Genomic DNA, 25428 nt, shown 5'->3' with positions numbered 1-25428 from the left:
GACCACATACCTTGTGGAAATTGATATATTACTAAATATCAAACAGAAACTTGGTAATGCATGGTTCTCGGACCACATACCTTGTGGAAATTGATATGTTCTAAAATATCAAACAGAAACTTGGTAATGCATGGTCCTCGGACCACATACCTTATGTTAAGTATGGAGAAATTAACATCTTAAGTTACTATTACTAAATGACAAACAGAAATTTGGTTAAGTATGGTCCTCGGACCACATACCTTGTGGAAATTGATATCTTATCATTTGTTAAACAGAATCATGTTTAAATAGAATTTTAAGTCATACATCTTTAAGTATCAAGCAGAAATTTGGTAAGGTAGGGTCATCGGACCCCACACTTTACTAAAATTAGCGTTCCAGGTTACAAATTGTAAGTATCATATGGTTTTGCAAAGTGTGGCACTACTTACCATCTAAACCAAGTTTGTTTTTGGTAGGTTCTTGAACATTTTACTTTTCAAATATTTGCAAAAAGTTAAGTTAGCCTATTAGGCGTTCGTTATTACTTCGTGCTTGATATACTCATGAGATGTAGTTTGAGAGGAATTCTTATGGCAAACACAAAGATAAAATAAATACAAGTCAAATGAAAATCAAACGAAACTGTTTTTCATTAATTGTTCTGACATACATTACATTCAAAATCTCAATACAAAAAGAAAGAAGCCCTAAGCTTGGCCCTAAACTTTTGGAGGGGGTTTTGTTGAGAAGTGCTGGTAGCCTCAGTATTTTTTAGCTCCAACTCAAAGGGAGACAGGACTTGTTTCCCTTTGTCTGCTGTAGTTGTTGGAGGGACGGTGGGCTCCGCACTTTGGCTTGGGTCTTTCTCGGCACCTCCACACCCTTCCTTCTCTTTATTGGAACCTGTATGTTCTGTAGGATCCGGAATGGGTTCAGGAATCGCAGGAGGGAGAGCTGAAATGGTTGTCTTAGGGGCAGGTACGACAGCAGGAGCCTCATCTATCTCCTGTATGTCAAGGGAAAGCCAAACGTTCTCAGGCTTCCTCAGCTCGGAAGCTGAAGGAACCCCTGCTGAGTTTAAGGCTTCGCCCCAGACCTGCTAACAGTATTCTCGGCACAAGGGTTCGAACGCCTCTGTCAGCTGGTCTTCTATCGCCGTCACCCCTTCCTTGTAGCTAGCCTTCTTCGCAGCCTTTAGTGAATCCTTAAAGGTGCGAGCTTCCTTCTTCATTTGCGCAAGCTCCTTCTCCAAGTCAGAGCGTTCCTTCTGTGCGTTGGTGAGCTCATCGTCCTTTTGATAGAGAAGCTTGCGCTGCCCCTCCACTTGAGTCCTCATCGTTCTCAGGCTGGCCTCGGCACCATCTCTTTCTCTTTTTGGGTTGGCCAGCTGAGAGGAGAGTTTCTCGTTTTCTGCGAGGGCCTGGCCTAGGGACTTCTCAGTCTCCAGCTGAATCTCCTGCTCCATTCCGGCCTTCTTCCGAGAATCCTCCACAAATTTCTCGACAGCAAAGACCTCTTGAATGGCCTGTGACAAAGTATCAGAGAGTTAGATGCAGGAAAACACTTACTAATAATCCGATATCATGAAAAATGAAATATTCATAAGAAGTGAAACTTACTAGGGCCAATTCCCTTTTCAAAGAAAGGAATAGCTAAGGCTGGCTCATTTTTTCCAAGGCTTCCATATCCTTGGGCAGCAGAAGGGGACGTTCCAATGCCTCGGCCAGGTGGTGGGTGTGGCCTTGTTGGAATGCCCTAATGCTGGACTGGCAAGAGATTGGTGCTCCGTCCAATCTCAAATCGGGAGACCAGGTAGCCGGTGCTCGGCGCACTTCGGCCATGTCCCTGATTTTCCCGCTTTCAACTGAACGAGCACGTCCCTTGCCTTTGTCCAGTTTCTGCTGCTGAGCTTGCTGTGGCTGCTGTCTTGGCTTCTTCTGTTTTTCGCCACCAGCCTCCTCGGCCTCCCCCTTTCTTTTCTTCTTGGGCTCCTCAACCGGAGGTTTAGGATTGGCTGGAGGAGGGGGTGGTGGCAAGGACGGAGGAACTTGGGACCCTCCCGCTCTTTTTTGGGTGACCTTCTCGCCTCTCTTAGTCAGAAGGCCTTGGAGCACATCCATTTCCTCCTCCTCGGAATCGTCGTCAGGTCAGGCAACTATTAAACCTGCAACTCCGAAGGCCTCGGCGGGCTCGTCTTCCTCGTTAGTGAGTACAACAAACTGGCTTCCTCGGGGTCTTTCGACGTCCTCGAGTTGGAATTGGTCTATCTCCTCGTCCAAGGAGTGCGACGAGGACACTTGCTCCTCCGGGGCAGCGATTGTCTGAGAGTGCGTTGAGAGAGGTATCACCGCGATGGGTCGCGTGTATAGGATGGTGTTGGGCTCGTCAGAAATGTCGTGGTCGGCGAGAAAGTGCGGCCTTGCTACATTTATTCTCTTGCGCCTCCTATCCCCCGCGATAATCGCGTTCTCTATCTCTTGGAAATCCGAGGATATAGGGTCGTACCCTAGTATTAGGTGAGCCGCTCTAAGTTGCAGGTCTTCACTCACAAACACTTCTGAGCGCAGTACGCGGTTTAGGTCAGCAACGTTGCAGTGGCTCAGACGTGGGCGCACGAGTTGTTTATCTGCGAGAAAGGATACCAAAGAAGCCAAGTATGGTCAGATCTGTAATGCATATGAGAAATCGAAATTGACAGTGTGGAAAAGGAAATAAATATTAGAAGATTTTGAGATTAAAGTTCGGGGTAGAGAAATTAACTCCTAAGGAGTCACACCTGGGTCTCCCCATACGACCGGGCAGTGAGGGCCGTCGTGCTAGTTGCCTGAGGCGATGAGGTAATCGTCCTTCATGCCTTTATTAGACTTGGGCAGACAAGAAATTAACCTAACTACACTAGACCGGGATTTAATGTAATAACCTACGCTTCTAAGTTTGTGGCATTCATACATGAAGACAACATCATGCCAAGTGAGGTTCAAGCCCATCTGCTCATTTAGAGCATCGACACTTCCTAAGACCCTAAATACATTAGGTGCGCATTGGTCTAGACACAACCTGTGGTTGCAAAGGTATTCCCTAGTTACGCTTCTCATAGGGAGGGTCATCCCACCTTCTATGAAGGCAATCATAGGGATGATAACCTCTCCCGTCTTCCTAGAACCACCTATGGCTTCCGCCGGACAGTACTTCAAGCCTATGTTGCTGGAAATCTGATACTTGGCCCTAAAGCCTTCCATCCCAGCGGCGGTATCAACTAAGCACTTAAATCTACCCATCTAAGAGAAAGGAAATGGCAAGTTTCAAGAGGAAAGTGGTTAAGGAGAAAGCCGGGGACAGAATCCAAGGAGAAAGGAGTAGAGAAAGTAAGAACTTACAAGTTTGTAGTTATGCGAAGTTCCACGGGTTTCTGGAGAGAAAAGATGATGATTGACGCTCTGATGTGATTGAATTCTGAAGAAATGAATGAGGGCACAGATTTCCAAACGTCATGACGTGCGGGAGGCGGCCTCGAAATTGGATTCTTCCCGCCCAAATTTTTAAGGGGGGACACGGGCCGTTGGATGTTCATCTCACCGTTGAACGTGGGGAACAGGGTGTAACTTGCGGTCATAAATGCGCGCATTCTGGAATTCGAAGCGCCAAGCAGCATTTTCTAGGAACGAAACGGTCTCCACACGCGTGTTGATCTAAGAAATGTGTGGAAGGAGCTTTGGTCGGATCAAAACTCTATTTTTCTCCTCGGATGAGGAAAAATAAAGTTTTGAGGGGCTATTATGGGGAATAAAAGGACCTAAGTAAGTATTTGGGCCTTGGGCTTTATTGATGGACGCTAGTTTGTTTTAGACTAAAAGCCTCTAGAGCTGTAGGTCGGCCCATAGGCCGAGAGTCCGAGGATTCGTCCGAGGACGAACCTCTCCTCGGAAAGACCCGCGAAGACCCTGGGATTCGCCAAAAAGATCAAGACAGTGTTCTGGACGAACTGTTGGTTAAGAGGGGGATCTAAATACCCTTTAGACACCACGGAGTGAAAGAAATATCTTAGAAAAAGGCTGCTACCTCCACATTAAAGACCCTGCACCTACCTCCCTGGCCGCATTAATGGGGAAATGACCCCTGAATAGTAGAAGTAAGCCTTCTTGCTATCATTTGAAGACTTCCAGAGGGTGGTGGATGGGATAGGTGTCTAATAGGGTGATTTGCGTTACACGTGGATAAAGAGGGAAGAAGAAGAAGTATTTAAAGAGGGAAGAGAGTAAAGAAAAAGGGTGGCTAAACAAACACTAAGAACTGTAACCTTTGAAAGAAAAAAAAAAGAAATAATACATAAATCGTTCTCGGCCTACGTCCGAGGAGGTTCATTTGCCTTATTCGTCCGTTGCTTGCAAATACTGTAATATTCTAGCTTGTTCATCAAGTTTCGAGTATCACTAAACTAGATTGCGAGTCCACACTCTACAAATTTTATTGTTTAAGGCTCATTGGGCCTGAGCCCACGTGTGTTTTTGGGGTCCAGGCGCAATTGTGCACTTACACTACCATTTCCATGTAAATGAGTAATATTGTTCAGCTAGTTGGATATGGATTGCCTTTGCATGATTAATGTTGAATAGTTACTCTAAATAAAACAAAAGCAATCCCTTCACTTTGTGACCTATACCGACTATAAAGCCACTTTACCAAAAAAACGTTACCCCACAATGATAATTTCTCCTTGTTTCCTTGTCCAGCAGAGAAAAGCAAGTCCACGTACGTGATTCCTTCCTCATCTTCTTCAATTATTATGCTACATTATTACCTTCACTCTAATTTCTTCCAAAAGATTAGCATTTAGCAAGAAGGGTTGCTTTGTTGTTATCTTCTTAGCTTGATCTGTGTGTTTTCTTTATCATCTAGATTTCTTCTTGTATGTTATCAAGTTCCTTGGAGCAACAGCATGTCTAAGTATAGCCCATCAACTTATCCTCTAATTTCTAAACGTTGCTAATTTGTAGATTTGGCTTTCTTTTCGAGAGAGAGATAGAGGACTGGTAAGATCTTTGACTGGATTGTGCGTCTGAATTTATTTATTTATTTATGTTTATAATTTTTTTAATTAAAAAAAGAAAGATTTTAAGTATATTAGGAGGAACTCTACCATTTCTTTCTACGTCTATTTATTTGTTTCTTTTAAAGCTAATTATCTCTCTCTTCCACGTGATTTTCCTTTTAAAGTAGTAATTTATTATCCCTTTCATACAATACAACTTTCTCATATTCGTATCTTTGTTCATATTGGGCTTTAAAAGACACCCAGGAGCTTGTCGTTCTCTAATTGCGTTGCTAACTAGCTGTATGTCCTTCGCTTTCAGGTTATTCTACAAAATATCTGATCAAGGTCGTGAATGATAGAGAACTATCAAACTCTGAGGCTTTGTCTATTTGATTTGTTTCTTTATTTGCGTCATATGATCACCAGTGGTTTGTGCTCCCGAAGTGTGATTGTTGCTGAATAGTAGCCGTCGTCTCGGCCAAAGTGCATGTGTTCACAGTTAAAAGACTCTTCTGTAGCTCACTGATTTGCTTACAGATATACAAAGGTACCCCCATTCTCTTGGCTTTTATATCTCTTTCTGAAGAGAAATTTATCGTCTCGGCCACTTATCCGAGGCCCAAATATGCCTTCGCTCTTTTGCCTTAGGCAGTTAGGCGGTTACCAAGTTTTTGAATGCCATGGATATGGTTGAAATTGGAAAGATTTAAGGGCGTTTGGAATGACATCTTAAGCAAGTTTTTAAATTATATTACACGTATTTTCATACACTTTTTTATCTACACGTATTTTTCAAAAAATATAAACAACTTTAGTAGAACAACGTAACCAAACAGGTACTTATTTTTTCAAATTTTATTATTATTATCATCATCATTTTACATAGATTTAATATATTATCGCACCTATGGATTTGAAATTTCCATCCTCAGAAAAATCCCATATGTGTAAATCTTCCTACAATGGATTTGAAGCAAGGAGAATCCCTTTAATTTCCTGCATGATGTAATCCGGTAAAACAAAGGAAATCCCAATATCATTAGAAAGGAAATCCTTAACAGAGATGTTCCCTTCCCCATCCATTAGGGGGAATTCAATTTGTTTCCTAAGAGGGCCTGAAGCCAACCAGAAATCATCCCAAACACTCACAGCTTCCCAATTGGAAATTGACCATTTAATCCTTTGTTAAACACTACACCCCCTTCCTTACAAGCTGCCCATATTCGAGATGCAGGTAATCCCCTTCCCCTTTCACTAATTAATTCTGGAAGGCGTAAGATATTATTTAATAAGCATTTGAGCCCAAGATGCATTTGAGTTCATAATATTTGCGTGATGGAATCCTTAAATTAGGCTACATAAAATTGCAGAAGCGTATAGAGAAAAAGGTTTCTCTTTTTTGTTTGAGAGATGGTTGACATATTAGCTGCAATAAGAAGCTAGGAAAAAAAATTGATCTAAACAAAAAGTCACCTGAGGGAGAGTTTACACAGTTTACCAACGTTATCTTTGGATGAAACATGGACGTTATCTCAACTAATGTTGATAAAAGAAAAATTAAAAAGAAGCCCGTTGTCATTTTATTATTAGTAGTACATGGAGTGGAACACAGCTCATAGGACAGAACTAGGGAATGAATAGAAGATATGAGTATATGAGTACAAAAGAAGGAAAATCTCATGTTATTTCAATTCTACGGTTCCACCATCCATTATCGTGTAATCTTGTTTTGGAGCATTCACATATTTTAGCACCAAAAATACTAAAAAAAACACTGCATCAAAAGTGTCAAAACTCAAATTATTTATGGCACTTTACTAGTAAACACCAGAAAATATTATTTAAATGAAAGTTAAAGAGATAGACTTAAGTAGTAAAAAAGTAAATAAATAAATAATATTTAAATATATTGATAAAAAAATAATATTTGATATTGGATGTAGAGTATAATAAAAGGTTAAAATAAACAAAATAGTTTTTTTAAGTTGAAAAAAAGATATTTTTTTTAGCAGCTTTTAGTGTACATTTGGATACCGCTTATTTTGCTGAAAAAAAAAAATATATATTTCGATTACTGTTTATTAATGAAATTACTGTTTATAAGCTTGTTTGCACTGTTCGTGTTCCATGAACAGTACAAGAGCTGCTGGACTTTCAAATTTTCTTGTATGTTATCAAGTTACTTTAAGCAACAGCTAGCTAGCATTTGACAACAGCCAATCAATCTCTGTTTCTAAACTTATCCTCGAGTTTTGTAGATTTGGCTTTCTCTTTGAGAGACAGAGGACTGGTGAGATCTTTGAGTGGATTCTGCGACTGAATTTATGTTTTGTTTTATTTTTGATGTTTATAAAAAAAAATTATTTAAAAAAATATTTAAGTATTTTAGGAGGAACTATCATTTTTTTCTACGGCTATTTATTTGTTTCTTTAAAAGTCAATTATATATTTCTTTCCCACGTGAATTTCCTTTTAAAGTAGTAATTCATTCTCCCTTTCATACAACTTTCTCATATTCGTATCTTTGTTCATATTGGGCATTAAAAAGGCACCTATGAACTTGTCGTTCTCTAATTGCGATGCTAACTTGCTATATGTCATTCGCTTTCAGGTTCTTCTACAATATATCTGATCTAGGTCGTGAATAAGAGAGAGAACTATCAAACTCTGAAGCCTTTGTCTATTTGATTTGTTTCTTTATTTGCGTCATATGATCACCAGTGGTTTGTGCTCCTAAAGTGTGTTCTTCGCAATTTAAAAGACTCTTCTGTTGCTCACTGATTTGCTTATAGTACAAAGTGGGGGTGTCCAACAGCAACCGAGACTCGATCCACCCGGCCAACCCGTCCGACCCAACGCCGATGACAGTTGACGACGGGTCTTTGCCACGGAAAACCGATTTAGGCGGGTCGGATGGCGGGTTTTCTTCTCCAAAACCCGATGAACCCGATCCAACTGATGAAACTCGTGAAAGAAGACCGGATCTACCTAGATCCACTCAGATCCAGTGAAGATTTGGTAGTTTTTGGTTAGATCCGGCGATGAGATGGGAGTTTTCGCTTAAATCTGGGCTTGAGGTGGTGTTTTTTGCTTCGATCTCGTGATTGTCACACAGATCCAGCGAAGACCAGTGATGATACGGTGAAGATCCGGTAATGAGATGGAAGTTCTCGTTCAAATCTGCGCTTGTGTTGGTCTTTCTTGCATCGATCCCGTGGTTGTCGCACAGATTGGGCGAAGATTCAGCGAGATCCAGCGAAGATTCAGTGAAGATTGTGCGAGATCTGGCGAAGATTTGGTGATTTTCGGCGAAGATTCGGTGATTTTCGGCGAAGATTCGGCGAAGATCTGGAGGTTGAAACTCACTCCGACTTCGACCAACCCGACCGTTGTCCACCGGAGCCCGATCCGACTCGACCCGAGGTTGCCGGCGGTCGCTACGAGTCATTCAACCTCCCACTCAATGTGAGCGGGTCGGTTCCGAGTTGGGCACAAACCTGACCCGAATTGACTCGTGGACACCCCTAGTACAAAGGTACTCCAATCTCTTGGCTTATATATATAAGTATTTTGATGTATATTCAACAAACAATTCTGTTTTCGATACTTTGAATTATTTTGATATAACAACTGCTTGGCTGGTTCTACCGCCTTACTTTCAATTATAATTTACTTTGAATTATTCCACATATCTGTTATCTGTTGTGCTTCCGCCTTCTGAGCTGTCGTCCTTCCCCCTTTATGGTATCAGAGCCATTTTTTCCTTGGCCGATAGCGTTGTTGATTCTTTCATATTATGTCCGTGTTTGCCTGGCCTTGTGATACTTCGTTGTCGTGTTGATCTAGCCGTCGTTGGCACCACCGCCATTGTAAAAAGTATCAGATCCTAACAGTAAGACCCATGAAGCCAGGAGAGCATGAGGGCGTGAGAGGAATAAGGTTGATGAACGGTATGTGTTACGAAATGCAACGACTGTGAGAAAAACATGATAATTGAGTGTTATAACTAAGATAGATATTGATAGATGTGGAGATCCGACTCCTCTGTTAGCTCTAGGACTGGTTGTCCTCCTGATATTGTAAATAAAGAAGACCTCACTGTTGGAGAAAGTGAGTACCCAGATTTTAGAAAATGGAATATTCTTAAGATTTCTACTAAATCTGTTTATGATCTTAACTGGACTGAAAAAAGTATTTTCTCTGAATATAGAGCTAGAACTGTTGAACAAACCTTTTCTATTTCTAAAACTCATGAAAAATGTTGTTTATTTTCCAAGAAAAATATTAATGAGTTTTTATCCAAGAAAAATCTTAAATATTTACACATTGGTTTGGTTCAAGTTGCTATTAAACCTTTAACAAGAAAAGGAGTTGATGCTTCTATGCTTATGTGTTTACGTGATGCTAGATTTAAGAAATTTAATGATAGCATTCTTGGCATGATTACTGCTTCTTTGTATGATGGTCCTGTTTACTTTGATTGTTATCCTGATCTTGCTCTTGCTCTTGATGATCCTAATATTATTAAAGCCTTAACTTTGAATATATTGACTTCTGGTTATGATATGGATGATGGTAATAGACCTTTTACTCTTATTTACCGAATTTTTTATAGATTGCTTGATTCCCAGCTAACTCCTCGGTCTAGAGGACGTGATCCTGCTGGAAAAACTATGTTGATTCAATGTTCCACCCCTGATGCTAAAATCCAAGTCCCTAAAATGATTCAATGGGAAGATATTACTCTTCCCAGAGAATGGACTTTGGAACAAGTGGCACCTCCTGTTAAACTTGTTTTTGATAAACTTGATCTTACTAAAATTGCACAATATACTGATGGAACTGTTAAAATATTTTTTGATGATACCAAATGTTTTCCTACTAACAAACCTTTGAGAATCAATGTAGGAAGAAAGTCCTTTGCTAGATTTGAAAGCTTTGTTGAAAGAAATACTGATGTTGATGAGTTTTTAAAAAATAATTTTGAACCACTTGATTTAAAGTTAAAAGGAGTTGCTAGCAACAATTCCCAGGTTAGCAATACTTATTATTCAACTAAACCTGAGTTTCTCTTAAAAGATGATCAAGAAGAAGAAGAAGATGCAAAATTTGAGGCTCCTTCTGGATCTAATTTTCCACCTATTGAACTTCCTCCTCCTTTTAAACATCTGCGTGTGATAAATTTGATGGATATGGATTGTGAAACTCCTACTTTTCAAATTGATATGGTTGCTTTAAGTAATGAATTCTTTTCTAAAGCAAACCGTGATAAAAGAAAGTATTACCAAAGTACTTTTGCTCAGTCTGAAAAAGACAGAATCAAAAGGAAATGGAGAGAAAAAATGAATTTGTTAAAACAACATATTTTGTTTTTTGACTATCTTGAGAATTATTATGTTTCAAGAAATGAGGTTCATACCAATTACTTGAATGTAATAAAAAAAATCTGCTTTTGTTAAACTTGATAAAACTGTTGTTAAATCCAGTCATCCACCCCTTGGAACTGTTTTGATTACCTGCAAAAATGATAAAGAAAACACTGAGGTGAAAGCCTCCCCTTTCAAAATTGCTGATGATAAAACTCTTGTTTTTGCCATTATTGAACAAAACAATTTTACTAATGAATCTTTGCATATTATTGGTTAACAACTTAACCGTATTGAATAAAAAATTGTTGAAAAACCTGCTGTTTCAAAGCCTGAAAAGCCTTTGATTGATTTACCCAGTCAAAGAAAAAATATTGATTTTAAAACTTCTCAGAGTAAGACTTTTGATTTAGTTAATTCCCAAGGATCAACTGTTGAAAAGATTGAAAAAATGCTTGCTGATTTAAAAGTTAAAACATAGCAAACTTCTACTTCTAGAAGCGCTGCTTGTGCGATTTCAAGAAATGAGAAAGAAATTGTTTCTGATGAAGACACAAATTCTGACTCATTACCTTCTGATTCTTTAAAAAATGCTTTTGATCATGGTTTAAGTTTACCTGAAATTAAAAGATTTGTTGGAAAACCCAATCCTACTTCTTTTACAAAAAACTGGTATTCTAAACCTACTCCTGATTTACAGTTTGAAGAAAGATCTTCCCAAACTCAATTTTCTGTTTCTGCTGATAAACTTTATGAATGGAATATTGATGGTTTGTTTGAACAAGAAATTTTTAACAAAATGGCTCACATGTCTATGGTTGGCATTGCATACATAAACAGTTATGACAATCTTGATCATCCTGATATTGTTGATTTGCTTGCTTCTGGTTTTACTGGTTCCCTTCGAGGCTGGTGGGATTCACATCTCACAGAAGAATCCAGAGACTCTATTAAACATGCTATTAAAAGAGATACTGATGGTATGTCCATTTTTGATGAAAATATTAACCGTGGTGTTCTTGATGGTGTCAATACTTTGGTTTACACCATTCTTAAACATTTTGTTGGTACTCCATCTAATATTTCGTCTTGAATTTCTGACTATTTGAATAATTTGAGATGTCCTACTATGTCTGATTACAAATGGTACCAAGATGTATTTACTTCCAGAGTCATGCTCAGAAAAGACTCTACGAAGCCTTATTGGAAAGGGAGGTTTATTGACGGACTACCTCCTATCTTTGCTCATTAGGTAAAAAATGAATTAATTGGTAAAAATGATTCTATTGATTTTGATAATTTAACTTATGGTGATATTTTTAGCACTATTAAAAAACTTGAAATTAATATGTGCAATGATGAAAAATGGTTAAAACAACAGTTAAAAGATAAAAAGAAAGCTAAATATGAAGTGGGTAATTTCTGTGAACAATATGGTTTACCTCCTATTGCCCCTTCCAAGCAAAAAGGAAAAAGTAAACATGATAAGGTTTACAAAAGTTATTCCCATAAAAAGCATAAAAGATACAGAACCCACTTTGTTAAACCCAATGATTTTTATGCTAAAAACAAATCTGCTTTTCGAAAACATGATAAACAGAGATCAGGTAAAGGTAAATGCTTTAACTGTGGCAAATTTGGCCATTTCAGTAAAGACTGTAACCAAAAGCCTGGTAAGTTAAAAAATAAGTTAAACATGTTAAACATTAATAATAATGAACAAAATGAACTATTTCAAATCCTTGAATCTGCTGCTTCAACTGATTCCTTTGAAGAGGATTTTTCCTCCTCATCTGATTCTGATTATCACTCCCATAGTGATGTTTCTAAATCCCCTAATATTAAACTTGGCTATAGAGATTCTTGTTGTAACGTGATTAAATCTGTTAAAATGTTAACCAAAAGTAAAGAGAATGATGATCTATTATTAACAATGATAAGTAAAATTGAAGACCCTAATTTACAGAAAGATTATCTTGACAAGTTTTTGAAAAACTTAACAAAAGAAGATAAGGTTAAAAGACCTAATTCTACGATAAATTCTGAAGAAACTCTGAAAAGATTTAATAAAAATAAATCAAAAGATGTAACTGTTAATGATCTTCAACATGAAATAAAAACTGTTAAACAAGAGATAATTCAATTAAAAAATGATGTTAAAACTATTAAACACGATAATGATCATCTTAAACAAGAATTGTTAATTCTAAAGATTGATAAAACTATGGAAAAACACCAATCTGATGATGATGAGCAAAAAGACGGAGATGAATCTGATCAACAAGCTTTTCCTTCTGGTAATGTTTCTGATCGTACCTTGATTAATTTGATTGATAATCAATTGTCTCTTGTTAAACATGCCCAAATGGTACACTAAAGTCAAAATTGTTGTTACTCATGATTATGCTTTTGATGTTGTTGCTATGATTGATTCTGGTGCCGATGTTAATTGTATTCAAGAAGGATTGATCCCTTCTAAATATTTTGAAAAATCTACTGAGAGGTTAGTTTTTGCTAATGGAACTAAAATGAAAATCAAGTTGAATTAAACAATGCTCATGTTTGCCATGATAATGTTTGCCATGATAATGTTTGTTTTAAGATCCCCTCTGTACTTGTTGAAAACATGACTGATAATGTGATTCTTGGTTTGCCTTTTATTAATTCTTTGTATCCTTTCCTTACTGAAGATGATGGAATTACTACTGATCCTTTTGGACAGAAAGTAGAATTCAAATTTTGTTCAAAATGTGAAACTCATATTGATAGTGCTTTTAATCCTGTTAATAAACATCTTAGCTTCATTAAACACAAAAATAGCTCTAAGAAAATTGGTGGACAATTCTCTACTAATTTGTTGCCAACAATAACTGCTATTTGTCACAGAGTCTTAATGAATGATAGTTATCCCGATAGTATTGATGTCTTTCCTGTTGACTTGCATGATGACAAAAACTCTAGTGAAAAGCATATCTTCAATAAAGCTTGTTCTACGGATGCTAAAATTCAAAAAAGCATTCTTTGCACTAGGCTTTTGACCAAGTCTTTGCTTTAGTCCAACCTTGTCCGTAACATGTCTTCCTCCTACCCCAATATTCCCAAAAATAATCATAATCATCCTAACACTTATTGTCCTGCACAACTAATATATACACTTTGGCTTTTGAAACATATTTTTCAAAAGAATTTTATTGATAGTATTTACTCTCATTTTTCCAAAAGACATTATATACTATTAACTATGCCCAACTAGCTTACCATCTTCTCCCTTACTTGGCAGGAGAAAGTAAGATTTAATACTACCACTACTAAGTGGAATATTATGACTTCTTCAGTAGAGAAGAGAGACAAGGGGAAAGCACCTGCACAGGACTTTCCTCAAGACGAAAGGTTCCCAGCGGGACACCCTTTTGTAATGCATGAAGGCGCATCTTCTGGAGTAAAATCCAGTAATGCAACATCCCTTCAGGAATTTGTCCCGGCAGAGGTGACATATTCCAGTGGTGATATCATTTTAACCTTACAAGAAGTATTGAACAAAGATTTGCAATTCCATAATGGAATCTATAGTGAATTACCAGATTCCATTAAATTCATTCTTGACAACCTTCAAGCTTCCCATTCTTCAAACCACCACAAACTATTTGACAAAACCATGAGAGCACTTGAAATTCACCTTGTTAACCTTACCACCCAAATTGTTGACCCCACTACTAAAGATGGTTCCTCTCCTGACCAACTCTTTAATTACCTTGTTAACTCTCAAAACCATTATGATGAATCAAATCTGATTAGTCAACTCTTTGGCAAAGAGGAAATCCATTCAATGGATAGAAAGACTATAATAGGTACTAATTTTGCTAGATTGAGTCCAAAAAACCAATCTTTGCTTAAAAGTGCTGTTGCCAACTTGCCTCCAAAAGTACAATCTTGTATTTTTGAAAGCAAGGCTATGACTAAAGAGCTTGATCTTTGGTTAAAATATTTCAAAACCCTTGTTTCAGTTGCTCCTACCATTGTCGAACCTGATGGCCCCAATAAAGGCTACATGAAAAAGAAATGGGGAAAATACTTTGGGAGCAGCCTCAGAGTACATGAAAAAACCCATCCTTTCCCTGGCCTTTTGATTAATTATGAAGATGGTTCTGATAATGATCCCTTCTGGCTTTCTCAAATGTTTGAATTTGGTTTCGTCAGACTCATCAAATTAACAAGTCATGATCAAATTAACCAATTCCCTGATATTATCCAAAGGGCTGTTGCAGATGTTGCAGTAACCCCTTATGTTTCCATCCGATGTTGGAGTACTTTGCCCAAATGGGAAAAGAATAATTGGATGAATGTTCAACCTTCCAAGCATCTTGTTTTAATCAATGGATATACTCACCAAGGCCAATGGTATGAAGGAAATGCTTATGTTTCACATAGGCGTCCCTATGCTCTTACTGAATGTTGGAGCAGTTACTTTAATAATCAAATTCTTGATGTCTCTGAAGAATTATCGAAAGAATACCATTTCTTTGGTTGTATAGACAGAATTTCTGTTTTTGTTAACAAACCTTTTGCCTCTGCGGTCCGACACTTACAATGGACAGAACATGATGACCCAAGAATATTTCTCACAAGAGATCCTATTTACGAACCATTAATGTATTGTTGTTTCTGTAACCAATATTCAACTTATCGTGAACATGAATGCAATGATGATCCACCATGGGATCCTTGTCCCGAATGGGAACCTGATGAAGGATACTCTACTTAATTCACTTCTGGCTGACACAATGGCTTTCGATGTTACAATATTCACTCGTTACTATTTGCCGAAAATGCTTTCCTGATAATAATGATTCCTTGTTGACAAACCATTTTGGCACCACCACTACGTACCAACACTGCTGCAGCTTTCCTCTATTATTGACTTTCCAAGATGAGGATTTTTTCCCAAAGAAAAAAGCTATTTTTTTGCTACTTTCATAATTGCTGATATTTTGGGCACAACATGCCAAATTACTTTCGGCTCTAAAACCAAGCTGATTCCTTCCGGATTTAAGACTACTGTTGCTCCTGTTACCCCTCACGGGTCCTGATATTAATAGTAAAATGTCACTATTCACTTTGTACTATTCACTACTTTATTTACCTATATAAGGGGGTTGCCCCTTATTGAAAAACTCAGAATCTTTTCTAAGATTTCCCTTAGAACTCTCTAGGACTTCCTTAGATCAAGAAATCTCACTGATTACACAAAGCTTGTAACTAGAACCAGGACTAGCTTTCAAGCCTTGTATCTATTTACCCAACTTGTTGATCACTGTAATCTTGTTGCTACTACTACTGTAAGTATTTTGATGTATATTCAATAAACAATTCTGTTTTCGATACTTTGAATTATTTTGATATAACAACTGCTTGGCTGGTTCTACCTCCTTACTTTCAATTATAATTTACTTTGAATTATTCCACATATCTGTTATCTGTTGTGCTTCCGCCTTCTGCGCTGTCGTCTTTCCCCCTTTATGGTATTAGAGCCATTCTTTCCTTGGCCGATAGTGTTGTTGAGTCTTTCATATTCTGTCTGTGTTTGCCTGGCCTTGTGATACTTCGTTGTTGTGTTGATCTTGCCGTCGTTGGCGCCACCGCCATTATAAAAAGTCCAAGATCCAAACAGTAAGGCCCGTGAAGCCAGGAGAGCGTGAGGGCGTGAGAGGAATAGGGTTAATGAACGGTATGTGTTACGAAATGCAACGATTGTGAGAAAAACATGATAATTGAGTGTTATAACTAAGATAGATATTGATAGATGTGGAGATCCGACTCCTCTGTTAGCTCTAGGACTGGTTGTCCTCCTGATATTGTGAATGAAGAAGACCTCACTGTTGGAGAAAGTGAGTACCCAGATTTTAGAAAATGGAATATTTCTAAGATTTCTACTAAATCTGTTTATGATCTTAACTGGACTGAAAAAAGTATTTTATCTGAATATAGAGCTAGAACTGTTGAACAAACCTTTTCTATTTCTAAAACTCATGAAAAATGTTGTTTATTTTCCAAGAAAAATATTAATGAGTTTTTATCCAAGAAAAATCTTAAATATTTACACATTGGTTTGGTTCAAGTTGCTATTAAACCTTTAACAAGAAAAGGAATTGATGCTTCTGTGCTTATGTGTTTACGTGATGCTAGATTTAAGAAATTTAATGATAGCATTCTTGGCATGATTACTGTATGATGGTCCTGTTTACTTTGATTGTTATCCTGATCTTGCTCTTGCTCTTGATGATCCTAATATTATTAAAGCCCTACCTTTGAATATATTGACTTCTAGTTATGATATGGATGATGGTAGTAGACCTTTTACTCTTATTTACCGAATTTTTTATAGATTGCTTGATTCCCAGCTAACTCCTCGGTCTAGAGGACGTGATCCTGCTGGAAAAACTATGTTGATTCAATGTTCCACCCCTGATGCTAAAATCCAAGTCCCTAAAATGATTCAATGGGAAGATATTACTCTTCCCAGAGAATGGACTTTGGAACAAGTGGCAACTCCTGTTAAACCTGTTTTTGATGAACTTGATCTTACTAAAATTGCACAATATACTGATGGAACTGTTAAAATATTTTTTGATGATACCAAATATTTTCCTACTAACAAACCTTTGAGAATCAATGAAGGAAGAAAGTCCTTTGCTGGATCTGAAAGCTTTGTTAAAAGAAATACTGATGTTGATGAGTTTTTAAAAAAGAATTTTGAACCACTTGATGTAAAGTTAAAAGGAGTTGCTAGCAACAATTCCCAGGTTAGCAATACTTATTATTCAACTAAACCTGAGTTTCTCTCAAAAGATGATCAAGACGAAGAAGAAGATGCAAAATCTGAGGCTCCTTCTGGATCTGATTTTCCACCTATTGAACCTCCTCCTCCTTTTAAACATCTGCGTGTGATATATTTGATGGATATGGATTGTGAAACTCCTGCTTTTCAAATTGATATGGTTGCTTTAAGTAATGAATTCTTTTCTAAAGCAAACCATGATAAAAGAAAGTATTACCAAAGTACTTTTTCTCAGTCTGAAAAAGACAGAATCAAAAGGAAATGGAGAGAAAAAATGAATTTGTTAAAACAACATATTTTGTTTTTTGACTATCTTGAGAATTATTACTTGAACGTAATAAAAAAAATCTGCTTTTGTTAAACATGATAAAAGTGTTGTTAAAACCAGTCATCCACCCCTTGAAACTGTTTTGATTACCTGCAAAAATGATAAAGAAAGCACTGAGGTGAAAGCCTCCCCTTTCAAAATTGCTGATGAAAAAATCCTCATCTTGGAAAGTCAACAATAGAGGAAAGCTGCAGCAGTGTTGGTACATAGTGGTGGTGCCAAAATGGTTTGTCAACAAGGAATCATTATTATCTAGAAAGCATTTTCGGCAAATAGTAACGAGTGAATATTGTAACATCGGAAGCCATTGTGTCGGCCAGAAGTGAATTAAGTAGAGTATCCTTCATCAGGTTCCCATTCGGGACAAGGATCCCATGGTGGATCATCATTGCATTCATGTTCATGATAAGTTGAATATTGGTTACAGAAACCACAATACATTAATGGTTCGTAAATAGGATCTTTTGTGAGAAATATTCTTGGGTCATCCCATAAAGGGGGAAGGACGACAGCGCAGAAGGCGGAAGCACAACAGATAACAGATATGTGGAATAATTCAAAGTAAATTATAATTGAAAGTAAGGCGGTAGAACCAGCCAAGGAGTTGTTATATCAAAATAATTCAAAGTATCGAAAACAGAATTGTTTATTGAATATACATCAAAATACTTACAGTAGTAGTAGCAACAAGATTACAGTGATCAACAGGTTGGGTAAACAGATACAAGGCTTGAAAGCTAGTCCTAGTTCTAGTTACGAGCTTTGTGTAATCAGTGAGATTTCTTGATCTAAGGAAGTCCTAGAGAGTTCTAAGGGAAATCCTAGAAAAGATTCTGAGTTTTTCAAGAATGGACAACCCCCCTTATATAGGTAAATAAAGTAGTGAATAGTACAAAGTGCATAGTGATATTTTACTATTCATATCAGGACCCGTGAGGGGTAACAGGAGAAACAGTAGTCTTAAATCCGGAAGGAATCAGCTTGGTTTTAGAGCCGAAAGTAATTTGGCATGTTGTGCCCAAAATATCAGCAATTATGAAAGTAGCAGAAAAATAACTTTTTTCTTTGGGAAAAAATCCTCATCTTGGAAAGTCAACAATAGAGGAAAGCTGCAGCAGTATTGGTACGTAGTGGTGGTGCCAAAATGGTTTGTCAACAAGGAATCATTATTATTAGGAAAGCATTTTCGGCAAATAGTAACGAGTGAATATTGTAACATCGGAAGCCATTGTGTCGGCCAGAAGAGAATTAAGTAGAGTATCCTTCATCAGGTTCTCATTCGGGACAAGGATCCCATGGTGGATCATCATTGCATTTATGTTCATGATAAGTTAAATATTGGTTATAGAAACCACAATACATTAATGGTTCGTAAATAGGATCTCTTGTGAGAAATATTCTTGGGTCATCATGTTCTGTCCATTGTAAGTGTCGGACTGCAGAGGCAAAAGGTTTGTTAACAAAAATAGAAATTCTGTCTGTACAACCAAAGAAATGGTAGTCTTTCCATAATTCTTCAGAGACATCAAGAATTCGATTATTAAAGTAACTGCTCCAACATTCAGCAAGAGCATAGGGATGCCTATGTGAAACATAAGCATTTCCTTCATACCATTGGCCTTGGTGAGTATATCCATTGATTAAAACAAGATGCTTGGAAGGTTGAACATTCATCCAATTATTCTTTTCCCATTTGGGCAAAGTACTCCAACATCGGATGGAAACATAAGGGGTTACTGCAACATCTGCAACAGCCCTTTGGATAATATCAGGGAATTGGTTAATTTGATCATGACTTGTTAATTTGATGAGTCTGACGAAACCAAATTCAAACATTTAAGAAAGCCAGAAGGGATCATTATCAGAACCATCTTCATAATTAATCAAAAGGCTAGGGAAAGGATGGGTTTTTTCATGTACTTTGAGGCTGCTCCCAAAGTATTTTCCCCATTTCTTTTTCATGTAGCCTTTATTGGGGCCATCAGGTTCAGCAATGGTAGGAGCAACTGAAACAAGGGTTTTGAAATATTTTAACCAAAGATCAAGCTCTTTAGTCATAGCCTTGCTTTCAAAAATACAAGATTGTACTTCTAGAGGCAAGTTGGCAACAGCACTTTTAAGCAAAGATTGGTTTTTTGGACTCAATCTAGCAAAATCAGTACCCATTATAGTCTTTCTATCCATTGAATGGATTTCCTCTTTGCCAAAGAGTTGACTAATCAGATTTGATTCATCATAATGGTTTTGAGAGTTAACAAGGTAATTAAAGAGTTGGTCAGGAGAGGAACCATCTTCAGTAGTGGGGTCAACAATTTGGGTGGTAAGGTTAACAAGGTGAATTTCAAGTGCTCTCATGGTTTTGTCAAATAGTTTGTGGTGGTTTGAAGAATGGGAAGCTTGAAGGTTGTCAAGAATGAATTTAATGGAATCTGGTAATTCACTATAGATTCCATTATGGAATTGCAAATCTTTGTTCAATACTTCTTGTAAGGTTAAAATGATATCACCACTGGAATATGTCACCTCTGCCGGGACAAATTCCTGAAGGGATGTTGCATTACTGGATTTTACTCCAGAAGATGCGCCTTCATGCATTACAAAAGGGTGTCCTGCTGGGAACCTTTCTTCTTGAGGAAAGTCCTGTGCAGGTGCTTTCCCCTTGTCTCTCTTCTCTGCTGAAGAAGTCATAATATTCCACTTAGTAGTGGTAGTATTAAATCTTACTTTCTCTTGCCAAGTAGGGGAGAAGATGGTAAGCCAGTTGGGCATAGTTAATAGTATATAATGTCTTTTGGAAAAATGAGAGTAAATACTATCAATAAAATACTTTTGAAAAATATGTTTCAAAAGCCAAAGTGTATATATTAGTTGTGTAGGACAATAAGTGTTAGGATGATTATGATTATTTTTTGGAATATTGGGGTAGGAGGAAGACATGTTACGGACAAGGTTGGACCAAAGCAAAGACTTGGTCAAAAGCCTAGTGCAAAGAATGCTTTTTTGAATTTTAGCATCCGTAGGACAAGCTTTATTGAAGATATGCTTTTCACTAGAGTTTTTGTCATCATGCAAGTCAACAGGAAAGACATCAATACTGTCGGGATAACTATCATTCATTAAGACTCTGTGACAAATAGCAGTTATTGTTGGCAACAAATTAGTAGAGAATTGTCCACCAATTTTCTTAGAGCTATTTTTGTGTTTAATGATGCTAAGTTGTTTATTAACATGATTAAAAGCATTATCAATATGAGTTTCACATTTTGAACAAAATTTGAATTTTACTTTCTGTCCAAAAGGATCAATAGTAATTCCATCATCTTCAGTAAGGAAATGATACAAACAATTAATAAAAGACAAACCAAGAATCAAATTATCAGTCATGTTTTCAACAAGTACAGAGGGGATCTTAAAACAAACATTATCATGGCAAACATGAGCATTGTTTAATTCATACTTGATTTTCATTTTAGTTCCATTAGCAGAGACTAACCTCTCAGTAGATTTTTCAAAATATTTAGAAGGGATCAATCCTTCTTGAATACAATTAACATTGGCACTAGAATCAATCATAGCAACAACATCAAAAGCATAATCATGAGCAACAACAAGTTTGACTTTAGTGTACCATTTGGGCAGCATATGTTTAACAAGAGACAATTGATTATCAATCAAATTAATGACAGTACGATTAGAAAGATTACCAGAAGGAGAAGCTTGTTGATCAGATTCATCTCCGTCTTTTTGCTCATCATCATCAGATTGGTGTTTATCCATAGTTTTATCAACCTTTATAATTAACAATTCTTGTTTAAGATGATCATTATCGTGTTTAATAGTTTAACATCATTTTTTAATTGAATTATCTCTTGTTTAACAGTTTTTATTTCATGTTGAAGATCATTAGCAGTTACATCTTTTGATTTATTTTTATTAAATCTTTTCAGAGTTTCTTCAGAAACTTATCGTAGAATTAGGTCTTTTAACCTTATCTTCTTTTGTTAAGTTTTTCAAAAACTTGTCAAGATAATCTTTCTGTAAATTAGGGTCTTCAATTTTACTTATCATTGTTAATAATAGATCATCATTCTCTTTACTTTTGGTTAACATTTTAACAGATTTAATCACGTTACAACAAGAATCTCTACAACCAAGTTTAATATTAGGGGATTTAGAAACATCACTACGGGAGTGATAATCAGAATCAGATGAGGAGGAAAAATCCTCTTCGAAGGAATCAGTTGAAGCAGCAGATTCAAGGATTTGAAATAGTTCATTTTGTTCATTATTATTAATGTTTAACATGTTCAACTTATTTTTTAACTTACCAGGCTTTTGGTTACAGTCTTTACTGAAATGGCCAAATTTGCCACAGTTAAAGCATTTACCTTTACCTGATCTCTGTTTATCATGTTTTCGAAAAGCAGATTTGTTTTTAGCATAAAAATCATTGGGTTTAACAAAGTGGGTTCTGTATATTTTATGCTTTTTATGGGAATAACTTTTGTAAACCTTATCATGTTTACTTTTTCCTTTTTGCTTGGAAGGGGCAATAGGAGATAAACCATATTGTTCACGAAAATTACCCATTTCATATTTAGCTTTCCTTTTATCTTTTAACTGTTGTTTTAACCATTTTTCATCATTGCACATATTAATTTCAAGTTTTTTAGTAGTGCTGAAAATATCACCATAAGTTAAATTATCAAAATCAATAGAATCATTTTTACCAATTAATTCATTTTTTACCTTATGAGCAAAAGATAGGAGGTAGTCCGTCAATAAACCTCCCTTTCCAATAAGGTTTCATAGATTCTTTTCTGAGCATGACTCTGGAAGTAAATACATCTTGGTACCATCTGTAATCAGACATAGTAGGACATCTGAAATTATTCAAATAGTTAGAAATTCGAGACGAAATATTAGATGGAGTACCAACAAAATGTTTAAGAATGGTGTAAACCAAAGTATTGACACCATCAGGAACACCACGGTTAATATTTTCATAAAAAATGGGCATACCATCAGTATCTCTTTTAATAGCATGTTTAATAGAGTCTCTAGATTCTTCTGTGAGATGTGAATCCCACCAGCCTCGAAGGGAACTAGTAAAACCAGAAGCAAGCAAATCAACAATATCAGGATGATCAAGATTGTCATGATTGTTTATGTATGCAATGCCAACCATAGACATGTGAGCCATTTTGTTAATAATTTCTTGTTCAGACAAACCATCAATATTCCATTCATAAAGTTTATCAGCAGAAACAGAAAATTGAGTTTGAGAAGATCTTTCTCCAATCTGTAAATCAGGAGGAGTAGGTTTAGAATACCAGTTTGTTGTAAAAGAAGTAGGATTGGGTTTTCCAACAAATCTTTTAATTTCAGGAAAACTTAAACCATGATCAAAAGCATTTTTTAAAGAATCAGAAGGTAATGAGTCAGAATTTGTGTCTTCATCAGAAACAATTTCTTTCTCATTTATTGAAATAGCACAAGCAGCGCTTCTAGAAGTAGAAGTTTGCTCGGTTCTCATTTCTTGAAATATGCTAATGGCCCACTCACAGTAGCTAGAATCAGAAGAACAGGTTTCTCCTACTGCTTCAGTAGCATCAGTTAATCACAATCCAATTGATCCTCTTCAGGATTCCCAAGATCCATATAGTGGGTATAATTTGGAAAGTGATTAAAAGCATCCTGATTAAGCAACTTAGGATAAGATCCCAATCCGGTTACTATTCAAAAATCAGCACCAGCCACTGATATGAATAGTACCCACGTCATGAACAGTACCAGGACTAAGCAAATTCCCCGACAGACTACTATTCATCCAACAACGACAAATGAAAAATACTCCGGAAAAGCAAGGGGACAAGTCACTATTCATGAATAGTAAAAGTTACTGTTCACAGACACAATCATTCAGAAACACTATTGCTTTCGGTGGAAAGAGTTTTCACCTCAGTAAAAGCAATTCACCTTCTATGATTCCAGGAATCATCAGAAACACTACTGCCTCCATAAAAACTTACACGAGGTAGCTCTCCCATATGTCAAAGATTTCAATGAAAAGGATATCCCTACCAAAGCGCGACCTATCCAAATGAACCAAGAACTCATGGATACTTGCAGAGCAGAGATAGTAGACCTCCTTAAGAAAGGAATCATCAGAAAGTCTAGATCACCATGGTCCTGTCCAGCCTTTTATGTCCAGAAAAATGTTGAGATAGAAAGAGGTGTTCCTAGATTAGTCATCAACTACAAGCCCCTTAACAAAGTCTTAGAATGGTTAAGGTACCCAATTCCTAACAAAAGAGACTTAGTCAATAGGCTTAGTAAAGTAGTAGTTTTCAGCAAGTTTGATATGAAGAGTGGATTTTGGCAAATACAAATCAGAGTCTGATAGGTATAAGACAGCCTTCACCACACCCTTTGGACATTACGAATGGAATGTAATGCCCTTTGGCCTAAAAAATGCACCTTCTGAATTCCAAAATATCATGAATGAGATCTTTAATCCTTTCTCTAGCCATGCAATTGTGTACATCGATGATGTACTCATCTTTTCAAAATCTTTGGAACAACATCAGAAATATCTAAGAGCATTCCTCCATACTATCAAGCTCAATGGTCTTGTTGTTTCAGCCCCCAAGATCAAACTTTTCCAAACTAGAGTTCGTTTCTTAGGTTTTGATATTCATCATGGTGTTATAAAACCCATAGATAGTGCTATCCAGTTTGCGGATAAGTTTCCAGATGAAATCCTAGATAAAACCCAGCTTTAGAGATTTTTAGGATCTCTCAACTATATCTCAGATTTCTACCAAAATCTCATACAGCAATGCAGATCTTGTTCTGTGAGCAATGGGTTGCTGGATTGGAGGAGGATAGGCCTTATAGACTTGGTTGATGATTTGTTCAATCCTTAGACTGTCCCACCATTTTACTGAGAATTCTCTATCCAAGAGATTGGTATTAATCTTATAATCCCACTTGCTAATCCAGTGGATTCTGAACCTTTGGGAAAAAAGCAGAATTACTAGAAATTGGGAACGATGGCTTGAAGTCTTATACCTTGAATCAAAGTACCTCAAGGCATCCTGTAAAGGTTCCGAAAAAATCTGAGGAATTGATCCAAACATTTCCCACCATTTGAGAAACCAAGAGGGAAGCTGACCGAAGAAGTCTCTGCTAAACATTAAGAACCAGGAATGGTTGTAATTCTGATTCTGAATGAAGAGAACTTTTTCAAAGGCATCAATATAGTCATAATAACTATAATAGAGTGCTGAGCCTGAGGGAGATCTGTAGTTCTTGAGGATCCTTAATTCCAAAGGATGTTGTCCCCCATCTTGGCAATTGACGAAGCCTGTGATTATAAATTTGTGATAAAGGACTACTGAGGGGTTCCTGTTATTGAAGATGTTTTCTATTTGAACTGACTTTTCCTGGCTGAGGATACTCTTATAGAACTTGATGTTTTTCTCTGGCTGCCATCCTTGTGGCAGAACTTCCATGGCTAGGGCAAGAGGATCTGTAACTATGGCCGGTTGAGGCCATGTGCGAAAAATACAGATAAAGGCCGGTTGAGGCCATGGGGTTACAATTGTGAAAACCGGCTAGGGTGTTACAAAAGTAAAGAGGAGCCATATAATTACAATGCTAAGGGTTGTAAAGAGGAGGCAAAGCTGGGTAAGACCTCTGAGGTATTCTGGAATTCTTCCTAGAATTGAACCTGGGAGGGAGGCGATTTGCTACAATTGGACCTGCTTCAGAATGGAGTCTTGGCTGCCTTATATAGACTGGAGGGAGCCTTGGATGCTATCTGAAGATTGCTAGAATCACGGAAGGTGAATTGCTTTTACTGAGGCGAAAAGTCTTT

General features: G+C 37.0%; 1 protein-coding gene across 1 annotated transcript; it reads left to right on the top strand.

Annotated features, from left to right (window-relative positions):
• Positions 1 to 4740: 4740 nt before the first annotated feature.
• LOC142639556 (uncharacterized) lies at positions 4741 to 24331 on the top strand. Its single transcript, XM_075813716.1, has 6 exons — positions 4741 to 5015; positions 5337 to 5564; positions 7629 to 8552; positions 8769 to 10050; positions 23117 to 23228; positions 23943 to 24331. The coding sequence occupies exons 4-6, from the start codon at positions 9043 to 9045 to the stop codon at positions 24329 to 24331; spliced, it is 1509 nt and encodes a 502-aa protein (XP_075669831.1). The 5' UTR covers positions 4741 to 5015; positions 5337 to 5564; positions 7629 to 8552; positions 8769 to 9042.
• The last annotated feature ends 1097 nt before the right edge of the window (positions 24332 to 25428 follow it).

Source organism: Castanea sativa, chromosome 6 (assembly GCF_040712315.1).
Source record: "Castanea sativa cultivar Marrone di Chiusa Pesio chromosome 6, ASM4071231v1".
Lineage (NCBI taxonomy): Eukaryota > Viridiplantae > Streptophyta > Magnoliopsida > Fagales > Fagaceae > Castanea > Castanea sativa.
This window is presented reverse-complemented; position numbering and strand designations above follow the sequence as displayed.

Bases quoted from the DNA above. Each gene is read 5' to 3' on its own strand.
- LOC142639556 (XM_075813716.1), top strand. From the start codon at position 9,043: ATGTGGAGATCCGACTCCTCTGTTAGCTCTAGGACTGGTTGTCCTCCT. The intron at 10,051-23,116 runs GTTAGCAATACT...CACTCACAGTAG, and splicing joins TTGCTAGCAACAATTCCCAG to CTAGAATCAGAAGAACAGGT. The intron at 23,229-23,942 runs GTGATTAAAAGC...AATACAAATCAG, and splicing joins TAGTGGGTATAATTTGGAAA to AGTCTGATAGGTATAAGACA.